The sequence below is a fragment of the Pseudonaja textilis genome, chromosome Z (genome assembly GCF_049901715.1).
Source record: "Pseudonaja textilis isolate UNSWEBS1 chromosome Z, rPseTex1.2, whole genome shotgun sequence".
NCBI lineage: Eukaryota > Metazoa > Chordata > Lepidosauria > Squamata > Elapidae > Pseudonaja > Pseudonaja textilis.
The window spans coordinates 82,602,453-82,617,333 of NC_142008.1; the positions used below are offsets into that span (position 1 = coordinate 82,602,453).

At 36.2% G+C, this 14,881-nt stretch overlaps 1 protein-coding gene across 2 annotated transcripts; it reads left to right on the forward strand.

Annotated features, from left to right (window-relative positions):
• The first annotated feature begins 8,021 nt into the window (after positions 1-8,021).
• Positions 8,022-12,348, forward strand: POMK (protein O-mannose kinase). Of its 2 annotated transcripts, none has more exons than XM_026717325.2 (3): positions 8,022-8,302; positions 9,385-9,693; positions 10,824-12,348. In XM_026717325.2, the coding sequence occupies exons 2-3, from the start codon at positions 9,397-9,399 to the stop codon at positions 11,592-11,594; spliced, it is 1,068 nt and encodes a 355-aa protein (XP_026573110.1). In that variant the 5' UTR covers positions 8,022-8,302; positions 9,385-9,396; the 3' UTR covers positions 11,595-12,348. The 2 variants fall into 2 exon arrangements, with proteins under 2 accessions (XP_026573110.1, XP_087774078.1); XM_087917952.1 differs by having other exon boundaries at positions 9,551-9,693.
• The last annotated feature ends 2,533 nt before the right edge of the window (positions 12,349-14,881 follow it).

Genomic DNA, 14,881 nt, shown 5'->3' on the forward strand with positions numbered 1-14,881 from the left:
ATGCAGGCCATCCTTTAACAATATTATCCAGGCCTTTTGACAAATAGGCCACTGGGGCCCGTTCTGGATCCACTTTTTGTAGCAAGACTTCCACAGCACAGTCTTTTTGTTCTGTGAGGTACAAATCAAATCCTTGGGACTGATCTGGTAGAGTAAAACGAGTTGCTCTCACTAGACTTTTCCTTAAGGTGTTCCAGGCTTGGGTGTGTTCCCCTGTCCACTCCCATATCTTTTGGGGTCAGTTGGTACAACGATTTGGCTATTACAGAATAGAGGGGGATCCAAAGTCTGGCATATCCTGTAATACCCAAGAAAGACCTAAGTTGTTTCACATTGGTTGGCATTGGTAAAGCCATCTGTGCTTGGACTCTACTTTCATGTAAGCGTCAAGTTCCTTTATCCTGCTTCTGTCCAAGCTGCAGTTTCTCAGTGGCTCAGTCTTTTACTGCTTCATATCCTCTCCTTAAAATACTTTTTCCAAGCATTAAATTAATTTTATTTTGACATTATGAAAAAATGAATAATTTATTATTTTTAAAGATAAAAAAATAAGAGAAGAGCCCTGATTACTGTTTGAGAAAAACAAATGTTTCCTTGTTAAACTGAAGATTCACACACAAAAACACTATTTTCCCATTTGTAATTTAGCTTTATGTATCAGGAAGATAATAGCTGGGTGAAAGCAGAAGTAAGCAAATATTCGATACGAATGACCCATCTGATCTTCATTAGATAATATACATAACGAAAAGATGGAGTCAAAGTGTTAATTAATGTCCACAATTTTTTTAATTTTAGAATAGAATAACAGAGTTGGAAGGAATCTTGGAGGTATTCTAGTCCAACCTACTTAGGCAAGAAACCCTACTGTTTCAGACAAATGATTGTCCAATCTCCTTTTAAAAACATCCAGTGTTGGAGCATTCACACCTTTTGAAGGCAACTTGTTCCACTGATTAATTGTTCTGTCAAGAAATCTGTTCTTAGTTCTAGGTTGCTTCTCTCCTTGATTAGTTTCTATCCATTGTTTCTTGCCTTGCATTCCGGTGCTTTGGAAAATAGCTTGACCTCTTCTTTGTGGCAGCCCCTGAGATATTAGAACACTGCTATCATGTCTCCCCTAGTCCTTCTTTTCATTAGACTAGACATACCCAGTTCCTGCAACCATATTTCGTTAGTTGTTTTAGCTTCCAGTCCCTAATCATCTTTGTTGCTCTTCTCTGCTCTTTTAACATCCTTTTTATATCATAGCGACCCAAACTGGATGCATTATTCCAAGTGTAGCCTTACCAAGGCATTATAAAGTGATATTAACATTCAAGTGATCTTGTTTCTATCCCTCTGTTAATGCAGCCTAAATTGTGTTGGCTTTTTTGGCAACTGCAGCACACTGCTCATATTTAAATGATTGTCCACTTGGACTCCTGTTACTACTATTGAGCAAGGTGCCACCTATAATGTACCTGTGCATTTGATTTTTCTTGCCTAAATGTAGAACCTTGTTTTTTTCACCACTGAATTTCATTTTATTAGATAGTGCCCAATGTTCAAATCTGTCAACATCCTTCTGTAACTTATGCCTATCTTCTGGAGTGTTGGCTACTCCTGCCAGTTTCGTGTCATCTGCAAATTTGATGAGTTCTCCATCTATCCCTTCCTCCAAATCACTGATGAAGATGTTAAAGAGCACTAGGCTTAAAACAGAGCCTTGGGGTATCCCACCGCATACTTCCCTCCATGTAGATGTAGTTTCATTGAGATTGGTCGGTCAGTCAGTTACAAATCCATCTGGTGGTGATGTGATCTAATCCACATTTTACTATGTTTTACTCCTGTTACAATATCCCTAATTTTTTAGCAGTTGCAAAATTGATAACTTAATTTGGGCAGACAGGAAGCTGTGATTTAAGGGGAGGTAGGACATCAAATATGATCACTACCCAAAATCTGGAGACTAGAATGAATATGACAAGCCAACAAGATCCCTCCCAACTAGGTGAATTGTGAAGAAGTGGTCCACAGCTTTTTTATCTTATGCACTAGATTTAAGTGCATGTTTAGATTTTGATTGTTGTTTTTAAGCACCTCCTAATGTCTTCAGAAAGAGAAAATATTAAACTGCAAGCAATGGCGTCCTTAAAGCAAGGAATGATGAATCAGTTCGTTAAAAGCGAGGCCTTCCTTCCCTTCTCTCCCTCCTCCACAACCGTCGATTGATTCCCATTGCTGAGGAGCTCTTCTCGAAGGTATCTGGAGTCGAGCACCCTTTTCGCCGGGCAGAACAAAAGCAAAGGATTTCTGCGCCTTTAAAAAACTCCTGCTAGAAATGCGAATGCCCGTAGGAGGCAGCGCTTACGAGGTAACAGGGAAGGATACTTTGGCGGGGAAGAAAAGGCTTACCATGGGGCTGAGCTAAGCCCGACACAAGGAGTGCAATAAGCGCCCCCCCGAGATAGGCTGCCGGGCGACCCAGACAATCCGAAACCACCATACTTGCCACCTCTCTTCCTTCTTTGCTCGAAAACGGAGGAGCGGACCACTCTGCTGGCGGAGGCGGAGGCAGCTTCCTGCCCTCTTTTTCTCCCCCGCCCGCGCATGCTCTGCTATATTTGGGGATAAAGCAGCGATTGGTGCTGACATTGGGGTAATTGCTGCAGTTGGGAAGAGTTAGACGATAGTGAGCACTGAAGAGGACGCAAAGGCTACGAAAACGGGGCTTGAGTGACCAGGCTTCATTAAACTTCTCCCCCCTCCCAATTTACATGGCTTTGGCCTTTGTCGTTTCTTAGTCAATTTTAAATACTTCTGCTCCTTCTGATATTTGTTTTAAATCACTGCGGTCATTTCTGAGCAGTTTTTCTCAACCTTAACCAAGTTGCGAGGACCAGCTTCATGCTGGGTGAGGCATTCTGGGAGTTGAAGTCTACACAAATCAAAGTTGTTAAGGTTGAGAAACACTGCTCTATAGAGAATACAGGTAGGCCTCTACTTATTACTACAGTTGAGCCCAAACTTTCTGTTGGTGAGTTTTGCCCCGTTTTATGACGTTTGCCTCAGTTAAGTGAATCAATGAAGTTACTAAGTTAATAACATAGTTGTGAAAAGAAGCTATCCTTCAAAAAGACCTCAACTATGTATCAGAATGGTCAAACAAATGGCAATTTCAAATCTCAACAAATAAATGCTCTGTCTTACATATTGGCAAAAAAAAATCAGAAAATAAAATACAAGCTGAATAGTCAAGACCTTGTTGATGATCCAAACTCTGTCAAGGACCTTGGAGTACTCATCTCTAATGACCTAAGTGCTAGAGCCCACTGTAACTACATAGCCAAAAAGGCATTAAGAGTTGTTAACCTAATCCTACATAGCTTTTTCTCTGGTAATATCACACTACTAACTAGAGCATACAAAACATTTGCTAGACCAATACTTGAATACAGCTCATCAGTCTGGAACCTACATTACATATCTGAGATTAACACAGTTGAGAACGTCCAGAAATATTTCACAAGAAGAGTTCTCCACTCCTCTACTCGTTGCAGAATACTTTATGCCACCAGACTTGAAATTCTAGACCTAGAAAACCTAGAACTATGCCGCTTTCGGTCTGATCTAAGTATAGTATATAAAATCATACATTGCAATGACTTACCTATCAATGAATACTTCAGCTTCAACCATAACAACACAAGAGCAAATAATAGATACAAACTCAAGGTTAATTGTACCAAACTTGATTGCAGGAGGTACGACTTCAGCAACAGTCAATGTCTGGAATACTCTACCTGACTCTGTGGTTTCTTCCCCAAACCCCCAAAACTTTAACCTTAGACTGTTTACTATTGACCTCACCCCTTTCCTAAGAGGTCTGTAGGGGCATGCATAAGCGCACCAATGTGCCTACGGCCGCTCTCCTATTGTTTTTTTATTTTTATTTTTCTTCTATGTATTCATTTCATGTATTCATAACTATGTTTACACTTGTAACTGTTATCTTATAATCACTTGACAAAATAAATGAAAAAATGAAATTAAGTTAATAACATGTGAAGTGAAGCTGGTTCCTCCATTGACTTGCTTGTTAAAGACTTCAAAAGGGGATCACATTGTAAGGTCCCAGAAGTTTCCTCGAGCCACTGAGATGCCAAAGAGAATAAGACTCAAAGCAAGGCTTGCAAAAAATAACAGCATTTAATTTTTGGCCAAAGCAAAAGCTGGCTGAATACTATTTCCAAAACATAGACAAAAGCAGGTAAGGAATAGCTTATATGTTCAGACCCCTGTCTCTGCCCTCTGTGCCTTGGGAGCATCCCTATAGCCCTGTGTCAGGTAGGGTTTTTTCCCCTCCTTAGCCAAATTGTTTATTCAGCAGAATGCTTTCACTCCCTACTCTGGTTCCTTTATCTATGAGGCCTGATATTTCTGGGTAACAATTTTATGTTTTCAGGGATGTGCCTAGAGAGAGACAGAAGCAAGATAACAAGCCAACTAGTATCAAGGTTACAAATTACAAAGCTAGAATTAGTTCTTAATAATTTCTGATAATATAAGCAGGAGCCAATAACAAAGGTTAATTTATAACAAATGATTTTTAGCAGTATATCGTATCAGAAGCAAACAGCAAATATTGGTTTAATCAATAACAAATATATAGTAGCATAAGAAATTCATAATAAAAGCAATAGTCAATATTAGTTTGATCACTATACTCCTTCAATATGACCTTGGGACATAGCAATGGTCATAAATATGAACTGCAAAGGGGATGCTGCAAAGGTTGTAATTGTGAAAAATCAGTCATAAATCACAATTTTCAGTGCTGTTTTAATTTTGAACATCACTAATTGAACTGCTGTAAGTTGAGGATTACCTGTACATTTGCAGTACAATTTTAATTATACATTTCAATTAATACTTTACAAAATAAACTCACAATCCATATTATTTCTTAATGTGTTAATGATTTGACACATTTATTTAGTATATTACACTTTTTTTGTGGTGACATCCCATAACAAGTAAGTGAAAAGGATGTCTTTTGCTATACTGATAAAGCAATTGATGACTGTACCTTCATTGGAACGATACAAATAATAATGCTTAAATTTAGAGTTCCTATAATTACAGCACGTTTTTTGCTTCTAACTCAGTTTGAACCATAGTGCTTTCCATTCCATATTAAATGTCTTGATCTTAATAGGCAAAATGTGCACTGTACATATGTGCTGTTTTGGCAACAATAGCATAATATAGTTATTCAAACTCATTTTATTAGCAAGCATGTGCAACAGGTATATCAATGCACACACACACAAATGTTGGAATTCTGACATAACTTAAAAGTCATAAGGTTGGCATTCTTTTGAAAAACCCTTCCTATCACAATATGGATATTTGGATTTCTTAGTAATAATGAATGATAGCATTATTACAAAGCCCAGATTGGTAGCAGCAATAAAACTTTAATAACAAAATCAGCTAAAAAAGTTAATATATAAAAGAAATCTGTCTAAACAAATCTCCCTAAAGAGCACAGGTTTGGGAAAAGTTATGAATTGTTTCATGTAACTGTCACACAAGCTTTCAATAATAATGTTTTTCATGACTATTTTTTCTTCCTTCTGTACATACCCAGGAAAATATAGAGGCATGTTTTAGTATAAAAATGGAGTGAAAATAAAACTTCACTACATATTAAGAGTTATGGGGAAAGATTGGTGGAAGGTTAAAGGGAGCAAAGATCTAAGGAATATACAGTGCATTCAGAAACTATTCAGACTCCTTCACTTTTGTCAATTTTGTTATGTTGCAGCCTGGTCCTGCAGTGGTTGAAATTCATTTTTTCTCATTAATCTATACTCAGTATCCCATTATGACAAAGTGAAAGCTATTTTAGAAATGTCAGTAAATTTATTAAAAATAAAAAAACCTGAAATATCATATTAGCTTAAGTATTCAGACCCTTTGCAACAATTGAAATTTAGCACTGGTGCCTCCCATTTCCCTTGATGTTGCTGACATGTTTCTACACCTTGATTGGAGTCAACCTATGGTAAATTAAATTGATTGGACATGATTTGGAAAGGCACACACCTCCCTATAGAAGGCCTCACAGCCGATATTGCATACTTTAGGAGAGAAAAAGCCACAAAGTCAAAAGAACTGCCTACAGACCTGAGAAATAGGATTATTGCAAGGCACAGATTTGGGGAAGGCTACAATAAAATTTCTGCTGCACTGAAGTTTCCTAAGAGCATAATAACCTCCATAATTCTCAAATGGAAGAAATTTGGCACAATCAGGACTCTTCTAGGAGCTGGTCATCTGGTCAAATGAGCAATCGGGAAATGAGCCTTAGTAAGAGAAGTGACAAAGAATTCGATGGTCACTCTGAGCTGCAGAGATCCTTTGTGGATATGGGACAGAAGGACAGCCGTCATTACAGCTTTCCACCGACCTGGGCTTTATGGCAGAGTGGCTGGATGGAAGCCTCTCCTCAGTGCCAAACATGTGAAAGCCTGCTTGGAGTTTGCAAAAAAGCACTTGACTTTCAGATTGTGAGGAACAAAATTGTTTGGTCTGATGAAACCAAGATTAAACTGTTTGGCCTCAATTCTAAGTGTTATGTCTGGAGAAAACCAGGCACCGCTTATCACCTGCCCGTATCATCCCAACAGTAAAGCATGCTTTGGTGGTGGAAGACTAGTCAGAGTTGAGAGAGAGCTGAATGGAGCAAAGTACAGGGATATCCTTAATGAAAACCTTTTCCACAATGTCCAGGGCCTCTGACTTTACTTTCCGAGGATCCTAAGCACACAGCCAAGATAACACAGAAATGGCTTAGGGACAACTCTCTGAATGTCCTAGGATGGGCAAGTTACAGCTCTGACTTGAACCCTATTGATCATCTCTGGAGGGACCTAAAAATGGCTGTCCACTGACAGTTGCCAATCTGACTGAGCTTGAGAGGATTTGCAAGGAAGAATGGCAGAAAATCTCTCAATCCAGGTGTGCAAAGCTTGTCATGTACTATCCCAGAAGACTCAAGACTGTTATGTATTTAATATATCTGTACTTGTGTTAAGCCCTGCTACAGTGAAGCTAACCTTTAGATCACCCTAACTGTCAACTGTTTTGGAGGGAAACTTCGAACATTCATATTTGGGCGGGCTTTTTCAAGCATTATGATTGGTTAAGGCTCTGTGGGCCTAGAGTATAAGTTACAGGCATTTGCCTTCAGTTCCAGTTTGAGTCAATAAATGCTGTTGTAACTGTTTGGTCTGGTTCTTGCCTACTGAACACAATAGCTGTAATTATTGCCAAAGGTGCTTCAACAAAGCACTGAGTGAAGGGTCTGAATATTTTGCCCAATTCAATATTTCAGTTTTTTTCTGTTTAATAATTTTACAGACTAAGTTCTAAAATTCTGTTTTCACTTTGTCATTGTGGTGTGGTGAATGTAGATTGAGAAAAAATGAATTTCAACAACTAGGATAAGGCTGCAGCATAACAAAATTGACAAAAGTGAAGGGGGTCTGAAATTTTCTTTTTTTAAAAAAAAACAATTTTATTGGTTTTTTAACAAGCAAACAAACAAAGACATAAAAACATAAGACGTAAGAACATAAAACATCTTTTCCAAGAACTACTTACGACATCTCATTTAAGTACAATATAATTCTAAATTATCACATTTCCACACATAACTTAATAAGCATCTTATATATTCAACTTCATATCTTATTACTATTTTCCGCCTTCTTACAGTTCCTTCCTTTATCTGAAATTTTCTGAATGCACTTTATTGCATTCTTTTTAGTTAAGCATTTGTATTTTTATGTCCCAAAAATTAAGATTTTAAACATAAAGGAGACAAAGCATGATGTAGTGAGTAAAGGGCTATTATTTGAATTCTCTGAGAAGCTATGGTAATACAATGCATATATATTCATTCAAATATCTATCTAGAAGCACTTAAATGTACAAAATGATCAAAGTTGTCTTCACACACAAGTTAGGGTTAGAGTTATAGTAGGAAAAGTCAACCAACTATATTTCTAGTTTTCCAAATTTTCTTGTTAAGCAAATTGAAAGATATGTTTCCTCTGTCAGCTTCAGCACATAAAGGCTTTACATTTCAATCAGAATCTGAGAGATTAAAGCAAGGGAATATATCACTCTACATTGTTTTATCTCTATGTGCAAATGACGAACAATTCATGTGTTTCAAAGCAGAGGACCCTGGGATTGTATTATGCCGATAGCGATAGTGGTATATAAGCTATAAAATAGGAAACAGGTAAGCCCAGGACAATAGAATAAATCTATGGAATAATATTCATTTCATCCTGCCTAGAATTTCTGAGATGATTCAAACCAGAAAGATTAACAAAAAATTTTTACTCCGTTGTTTTTCCAAATTCTGTTTCTTTAAGATCTATACATTAATTTAGGCATATCAGTAGAAATATATTTCATTACATTCTCTATATTAAACTATCCACAAGAAGATGGATTTCCTGTAAACAGAAGTTGTAAAAACACTCAAAACTCTCAGAAATAATCGGGCTTTTTTTTAAAAAAAACGTGGCTTCCATGAATTTGTTTCTTTTATTTTCATTATACACTTAAAAGCTTATAAAATTTTAAAATTTATTTGAAAGCCATAGTGAACTCAGATGGACTTATTGTCAATAGCTATATACAGTGCTATTGATAATAAATATTTCCAATTGAAATCATTAAAGCCAACAGGGCTTAAAATACTGCAATTTGGGCAGTACCAATGATGAAAACATTCATTGATGATTTCTGGTGGAGATGCACAGAATTTGATGGTCAAACAATATTGTTAGGTATAAGGATACCTATAAGATATTCGCAAAGAAATATAGTAAAGACCTTGTGTAAATGAAGAGCAGAACCAAGTCATGAACAATCTTCTGCTTTTCTTTCCTAGATCCATAAGTGGTGTGTACATTTATTCCCTTGTATGTTCCCTTCCCATGTTCTCCAGAAGGCAGTGGGATATTTTGCTTCAGCAAAGCAAACATAATTTGAAATTATTTGAGTTTTTAAAATAAGTATTGAATCTCATACCAGTCAGTAAACAGATGCAAATAGATATGTGTATCTACCATTTGAGTAAATTGGATCAATACATATTTTCCCCATATATGCAGAATTGTTTCAGTATATCATAATTTATGAAAATAAATATATCACCTTAACATTCTCATTTTATATGTATATTTCATATTTTTGAGACCATAGAATTGCTATGCACAAAAATAAAATAATTCTGAAATATTCAGCTTGGCCATCACTCCTTTTGCTGCTTTCTTATGTTCAATTAATAATTTGTTACTGTTTATTTTTCAGAAGTTATGAAACATGATAGTTACAACATGGACAAAAAAGGCTTGTGATTTAAAAAGTGATATTAAGCAAAAGCTGGTCCTTTTAGCCTTGCTTTTGTTTTTAACTGTGCTGCTTGTGATCTTGTTTCTCTACCTATACCTCGGCAATGTATATTTTTCCTATGGAGAATCCAACGTTGAGCAAAATTTCTGTCCACATGGCTACTTCAAATTAGGAACTATGAAGAACTGCTCACCATGGTTGTCTTGCAAGGCTATAAAAAGAGAAATCCGTAAACTGAAACATGTTGGTGGAGGAGCTGTAAAAAGGGTTTGTTTAACTTAATGGATCTCAAACTTCTATACATTCCAAGGTCACTATTTATGGCCAATGATAACCGCAATCTACAGAGAAATACCTAGGCATTCTCAGAATCCACTGCTTTTGTGAAAGTGATGAAAGCAATATTAATTGTTTTATACAGAGAAGCAGTCACAACACAGAAGGGTAGAGTTTGTGTCATATCAGTACATTACTTTTGTCACTTCCTCTTTCCCTCATGAAGATGCTGCTGAAATAATTGATGTTCTTAATATATCTGAAATCATTCTGTAAGTAAAATGCTGATGATTCCAGATGAATGTGAATGATATCTAGAAATAAATACTCATATATGTTCTACAAGTGCTTATAATACACTGTTATTTATATTTACTGAAATATTTCTAAATAAAATGTTGAGATATGGCATAAATATGATATTTACTAAATTTTACTAATTGGTGCTGATTACTACATTGATAAATGAACTCTCCTGTTTTAAGATCAAAGTTGGGCATGGCCAAATGGTGCTGTTACCACCTGGATTAGAAACCAGTTAAATTTTAATTCCCAGCTGCTTCTCTTTCCACTTGAGAAAAGAAGAGCTCAATGGAATTTTGAAAGAAGTTTCTTAGTTTTATATTCACTGAGTATAATTGAACTGAGCTTTAAGCAACCCCCCCCCCCATTTCATAAAGACAAAAATATTCTAAGCTCATATTTTGAAGGAGAAAATTAGATATTTGGAAGGGTATATACCTTAATATTTTAAAGCATACACTTACATACTTTAATATATACCAATATCTGTAGACTAAAAACTGGGAATAGATGTAAGTATATGTATTACAATAAAAATATTTTTGTTCATTTATAGAAAATATTTCAGTTTATAGATATGATTATAGATGGATTTAACCCACCTTTGTAAGTGACCCAAGGATTACTTAAATGCTGCTGACTAGTTTTCTATCATGCATGATCTGTTTTGAAATACTGAAATATAGTGGCCTTTGTTATAACTGAATGGTTAGTAAGGGTGTGCTCATAAAATGAATAGCACGTTTAAATAATAATGAACATCAGTGGCTCTATGTGTGATACACATGCATGTTTCTCTCCCCCACCATTTTTTCTAGGTCTTTCTTTCTGAATGGAAAGAAAACAAAGTGGCACTTTCCGAGCTAACTGTGCCAGAGCTACAAGACGACTTTATTTATGGACTTAAGACACTAAAAAAGTTACAAAGCAAGCATGTGGTCAAACTCCTTGGATATTGTGAAGAGGAGTTCATGATTCTTACGGAGTATCACCCATTTGGATCCTTGAAAAATGTTAATGAGATATTGAGCCTTCCAAAATACAAAAATTATAACACATGGCATAACAGATTTCTGCTTGCCATAGGCTATGTGAGCATCATCCATTTTTTACACAACAACCCCCTTGGCACTTTTGTTATGTGCGACTCCAGTGATCTAAATAAAACACTGTCACAATACTTATTGACTAGCAGCTTTCATGTGGTTGTGAATGACTTGGATGCCTTGCCCCTCTTGAATAAGAGGGCTGGTGAATTGATCAAGTGTGGTTATCGGGAATTGGATGGTGAATGGGTTGCTCCTGAGCAGCTTTGGCCATATGGAAAAGAAGTACCTTTTGACGACCATCTCATGCCTGCCTATAATGAAATGATAGACATATGGAAAATCCCTGATGTTTCAAACTTTCTTCTGGGAGATGTTGATGGGAGTGATCTTGTCAGATTTCATTTATTCAGTATACATGAAGCATGTAAAAAGAATGCAGCTGAAAGACCTTCCGCTCAGATGATACTGGACAGATATAACAATGTTCTTGCCTCACTTGTGAAAGAAGCAACTGTGTCCAATACAAGAGACATGTTATAATAAAATCAATGGAATGCTTTGATAGCACAACTAATATTGGGTATATTCAATGTCCATTTGATTTTTTTTCAATTTGAAAAGTACTTGAAGATGTTAAAATAAAAGCATAAGTGGGGAAATTCTCAAGTAACTTCAAATGTTTATAAGAGCTTGTATAGGAACAAAAGCATGTGCTTCAAAATTCATATTTTAATTTTAAAATAAAATTTCTGTATCAAGGTAGCACTAGTGTAGTAAATATCAACCATTTGATAGAGACAATTCTAGTGGTTCTTTAATTTATAATTGATGGTGCAATTCTTCCTCTTGAATTTTTTTTTGGTATGTTCCCAATCAATCTCATTTCTGTCCTGGTAAAATTGCTCCTTGGATTTTAATTCCATCAAGATATTAATGTAGACTTGAATAAGTTGTGCTAGGATCAATATATGAACAACCACTTGAGTATGTAGTTATAATAAATGTAGGAATGTTATGGTTTCAGATATATAACTATTGTGGCCTAAGGAAACATTGCTGCTCAGTTAAGCTAGTTCAAATGGTATGAAACAAAGCACTGTACAAATTCCATTTTTTCTTATATTATTAACAAAAACATCTGTATTTCCTTATTAACATTAATACTAATGTGAGAGAATTTTAATATTTTGACTAATGTTCTTTTGGTGAATTTTCTGTGTATAATGATTTAAATCCACTCCAAGAAATCTTTTGAAACTCAAAAATATAAATAAATATGAGGATAATTTTATCATTATACAAATGTCATGTGAATGTTCCATATATTTTTTAAATGTCTGGCACCAGCAAACCTATAGATTTTATCATTGGTAGCCACTAGAGCCAGGGATAATAAGAACCTTCACCCAATATAATTGCAGTTGGTCTAGATGGGAGAATAGCTATTCTGAAATGTTTTTAAGCCTCAGAGTAAGAATAACAGTAAAAAAGGTGCAGGAGAAATAATGTATTTAATAATAGATTTTTCTTTTATTTAACTCATGCAGAACTATGAGTCGTCTTCATCTTTATCTTCCTCCCCCTCTTTCTCTTCTGAACTGTAGATATAAAAGAAATAAAAGATGATATTTCAACATGTTTATAAACCTTCATAGTCTTATAATCAGACTGTTTTAAGTTTTGTCAAGCATTATTATTGTAGTAGATTCAGTATCTTTATTCTCAGATGTTTCTAAAGTAATATAAATCTATTGATGTGTCATTTCTGAGGAGCAAGAATTTCTCTATTTCAGAGCTGTTGAATTTCTGCCATGCTTTGTAGGTATCATACAGGAAAGAGCAGAAGAGAACAACTAGATATAGCAAAGATAAGGAGTCCTAAGACAGGCCTGTCACAATTCAAGCAGTTAAAGGTAGGAAGATAGTAGAAAATCACTACCCCTTATTTCTATTTCATATCAGAGCCAATGACAATGCCAAAATGAGCTTGAAAAAAATATTGAAGGATTATGACTAAGTAGGCAGGGTGACAAAAGTTTGGAGCGCAAGGGATGTTTCTATCCATATTTCAAACAGAGAGTAGAATGGACACATTGATATTAACTCTCTGCTAAGAAACAGAGAATTAGCAATGTTGCCACTGTTGGCATTTCTATCAGCTTTTTCTGCAGATGCCTATCTTATTTAGAGTGTCAAGGCTCCAAGTAATGAATCCAGCCAATCCAGCAACTCTTGAGACTTTTGGCTTTCTTAAAGAACTGCTTCACTGAATACATCACATCAACACTTTTGAAATGCAAAACCAGCCCGCACTTTGAATATAGTTAAAAAATAGACAGCCTCCTCCCTGCTTGTCACAGGTCACATAGTCCAATTAAGTATTCTATTTATTTATATTTTAATTATAAGACTACAATACGATGCAGCCATTCTGGCGTTACAATTGTTATATATATATAATTACAATTATATAATTTACAATTCTCTTGTTTGATATATTGTTTACTAATTCTAATCATGTTCCGACTTTGCCTTCTATGCAACCACAGACAGAATTTATTCCACGTTTCATAGTACTCAGATTCCTCTGAGTACAAACAACAGGGGAGGGAACTCTGGCAGCAGGAGTACCCATCGTGCAAGATGCAGACAGTGAAGAAGATGACCCAATCCTGGGTCTCGCCTGGCTAGACAAATGGCAGCCAAATATAAGCTGGGAGGGTGGCTATAGGAGAATCAAATTAACACATGGTCCTGAGCCACCTCCTGAACAATATATCAGCCAAATTGTCAGCCCAGAAATACAAAAAAGCCAGGAGGATAGAACAGTATCATTGGATGATCAACCCCCAGGGATTCCCACAATCCCAATCCAGTACCATGATCTGGTTCAAGTTTTCGGTGAGGAAAAATGCACTGTGCTATGCCCCCCATCGCAACACTGACTGTGTCATAGAGTTTATAGAGGGAGAGAAATTACCAAAACCACAAACGTACTCCATGACTCCTAAGGAAATGAAGGAGCTACGAAACTATATAGACACAAACCTAGCCAGAAGCTTCATCCAACCTGCAAAATCCAGAGTGGCTGCCCCCTGTACTATTTAAAGAAAAAAAAGATGAATGGTATCATCTTTGTAATGATTTCAAATCTCTGAACGCTCAGAATATCCACAATACATACGCCCTTCTGCTTATGAAACACATTAGGGCACCTAGCGAAAGGGAAGGTGTTTATCAAATTAGATCTCTGTGAAGCGTATTACAGAATCCGCATCAGAAAGAGGGAGATGAATGGAAAACTGCTTTCAACACCCCTTGGGCAATTTTCAGAGTAACGCCATTTGGACTACAAGGAGCCCTAGGGATCTTCATGCAGTTCATAAATGAAGTTTTACATCAATATTTGTATAAAGGGGTTCTGGTCTACTTGGGTGACATTCTTATTTACAATGAAACTCTAGACGAACACATCAAGTTTGTGAGAAAAGTATTAAAAAGACCTTTAGATGTAAAGCTGTATGTAAAGCTATTCAAATGCGAATTCCATAAAGAGTCATTGGATTATTTTGGCTATCACATTTCAAATCAGGGGATAGAAATGGATCCGGCTAAAGTGAAAGCTGTCCTGGATTGGCAACCCCCCCAAAATAGCAAACAGCTACAAAGCTTCCTGGGATTTGCAAACTTCTACAGGCAATTTATCCCCTCATTTGCAGAGATTGCATTACCGATAACCGGACGATTGAAAAACGGGAGTGAGGGGCCAACCAAGACAAACCTGGACAACCTGACACACTCATCAATTGGAGATTCACAAGGAAGCA

Coding starts and splice junctions, on each gene's coding strand:
- POMK (XM_026717325.2), top strand. CDS start 9,397: ATGATAGTTACAACATGGACAAAAAAGGCTTGTGATTTAAAAAGTGAT. Junction 9,694..10,823: donor GTGGAGGAGCTGTAAAAAGG/GTTTGTTTAACT, acceptor CATTTTTTCTAG/GTCTTTCTTTCTGAATGGAA.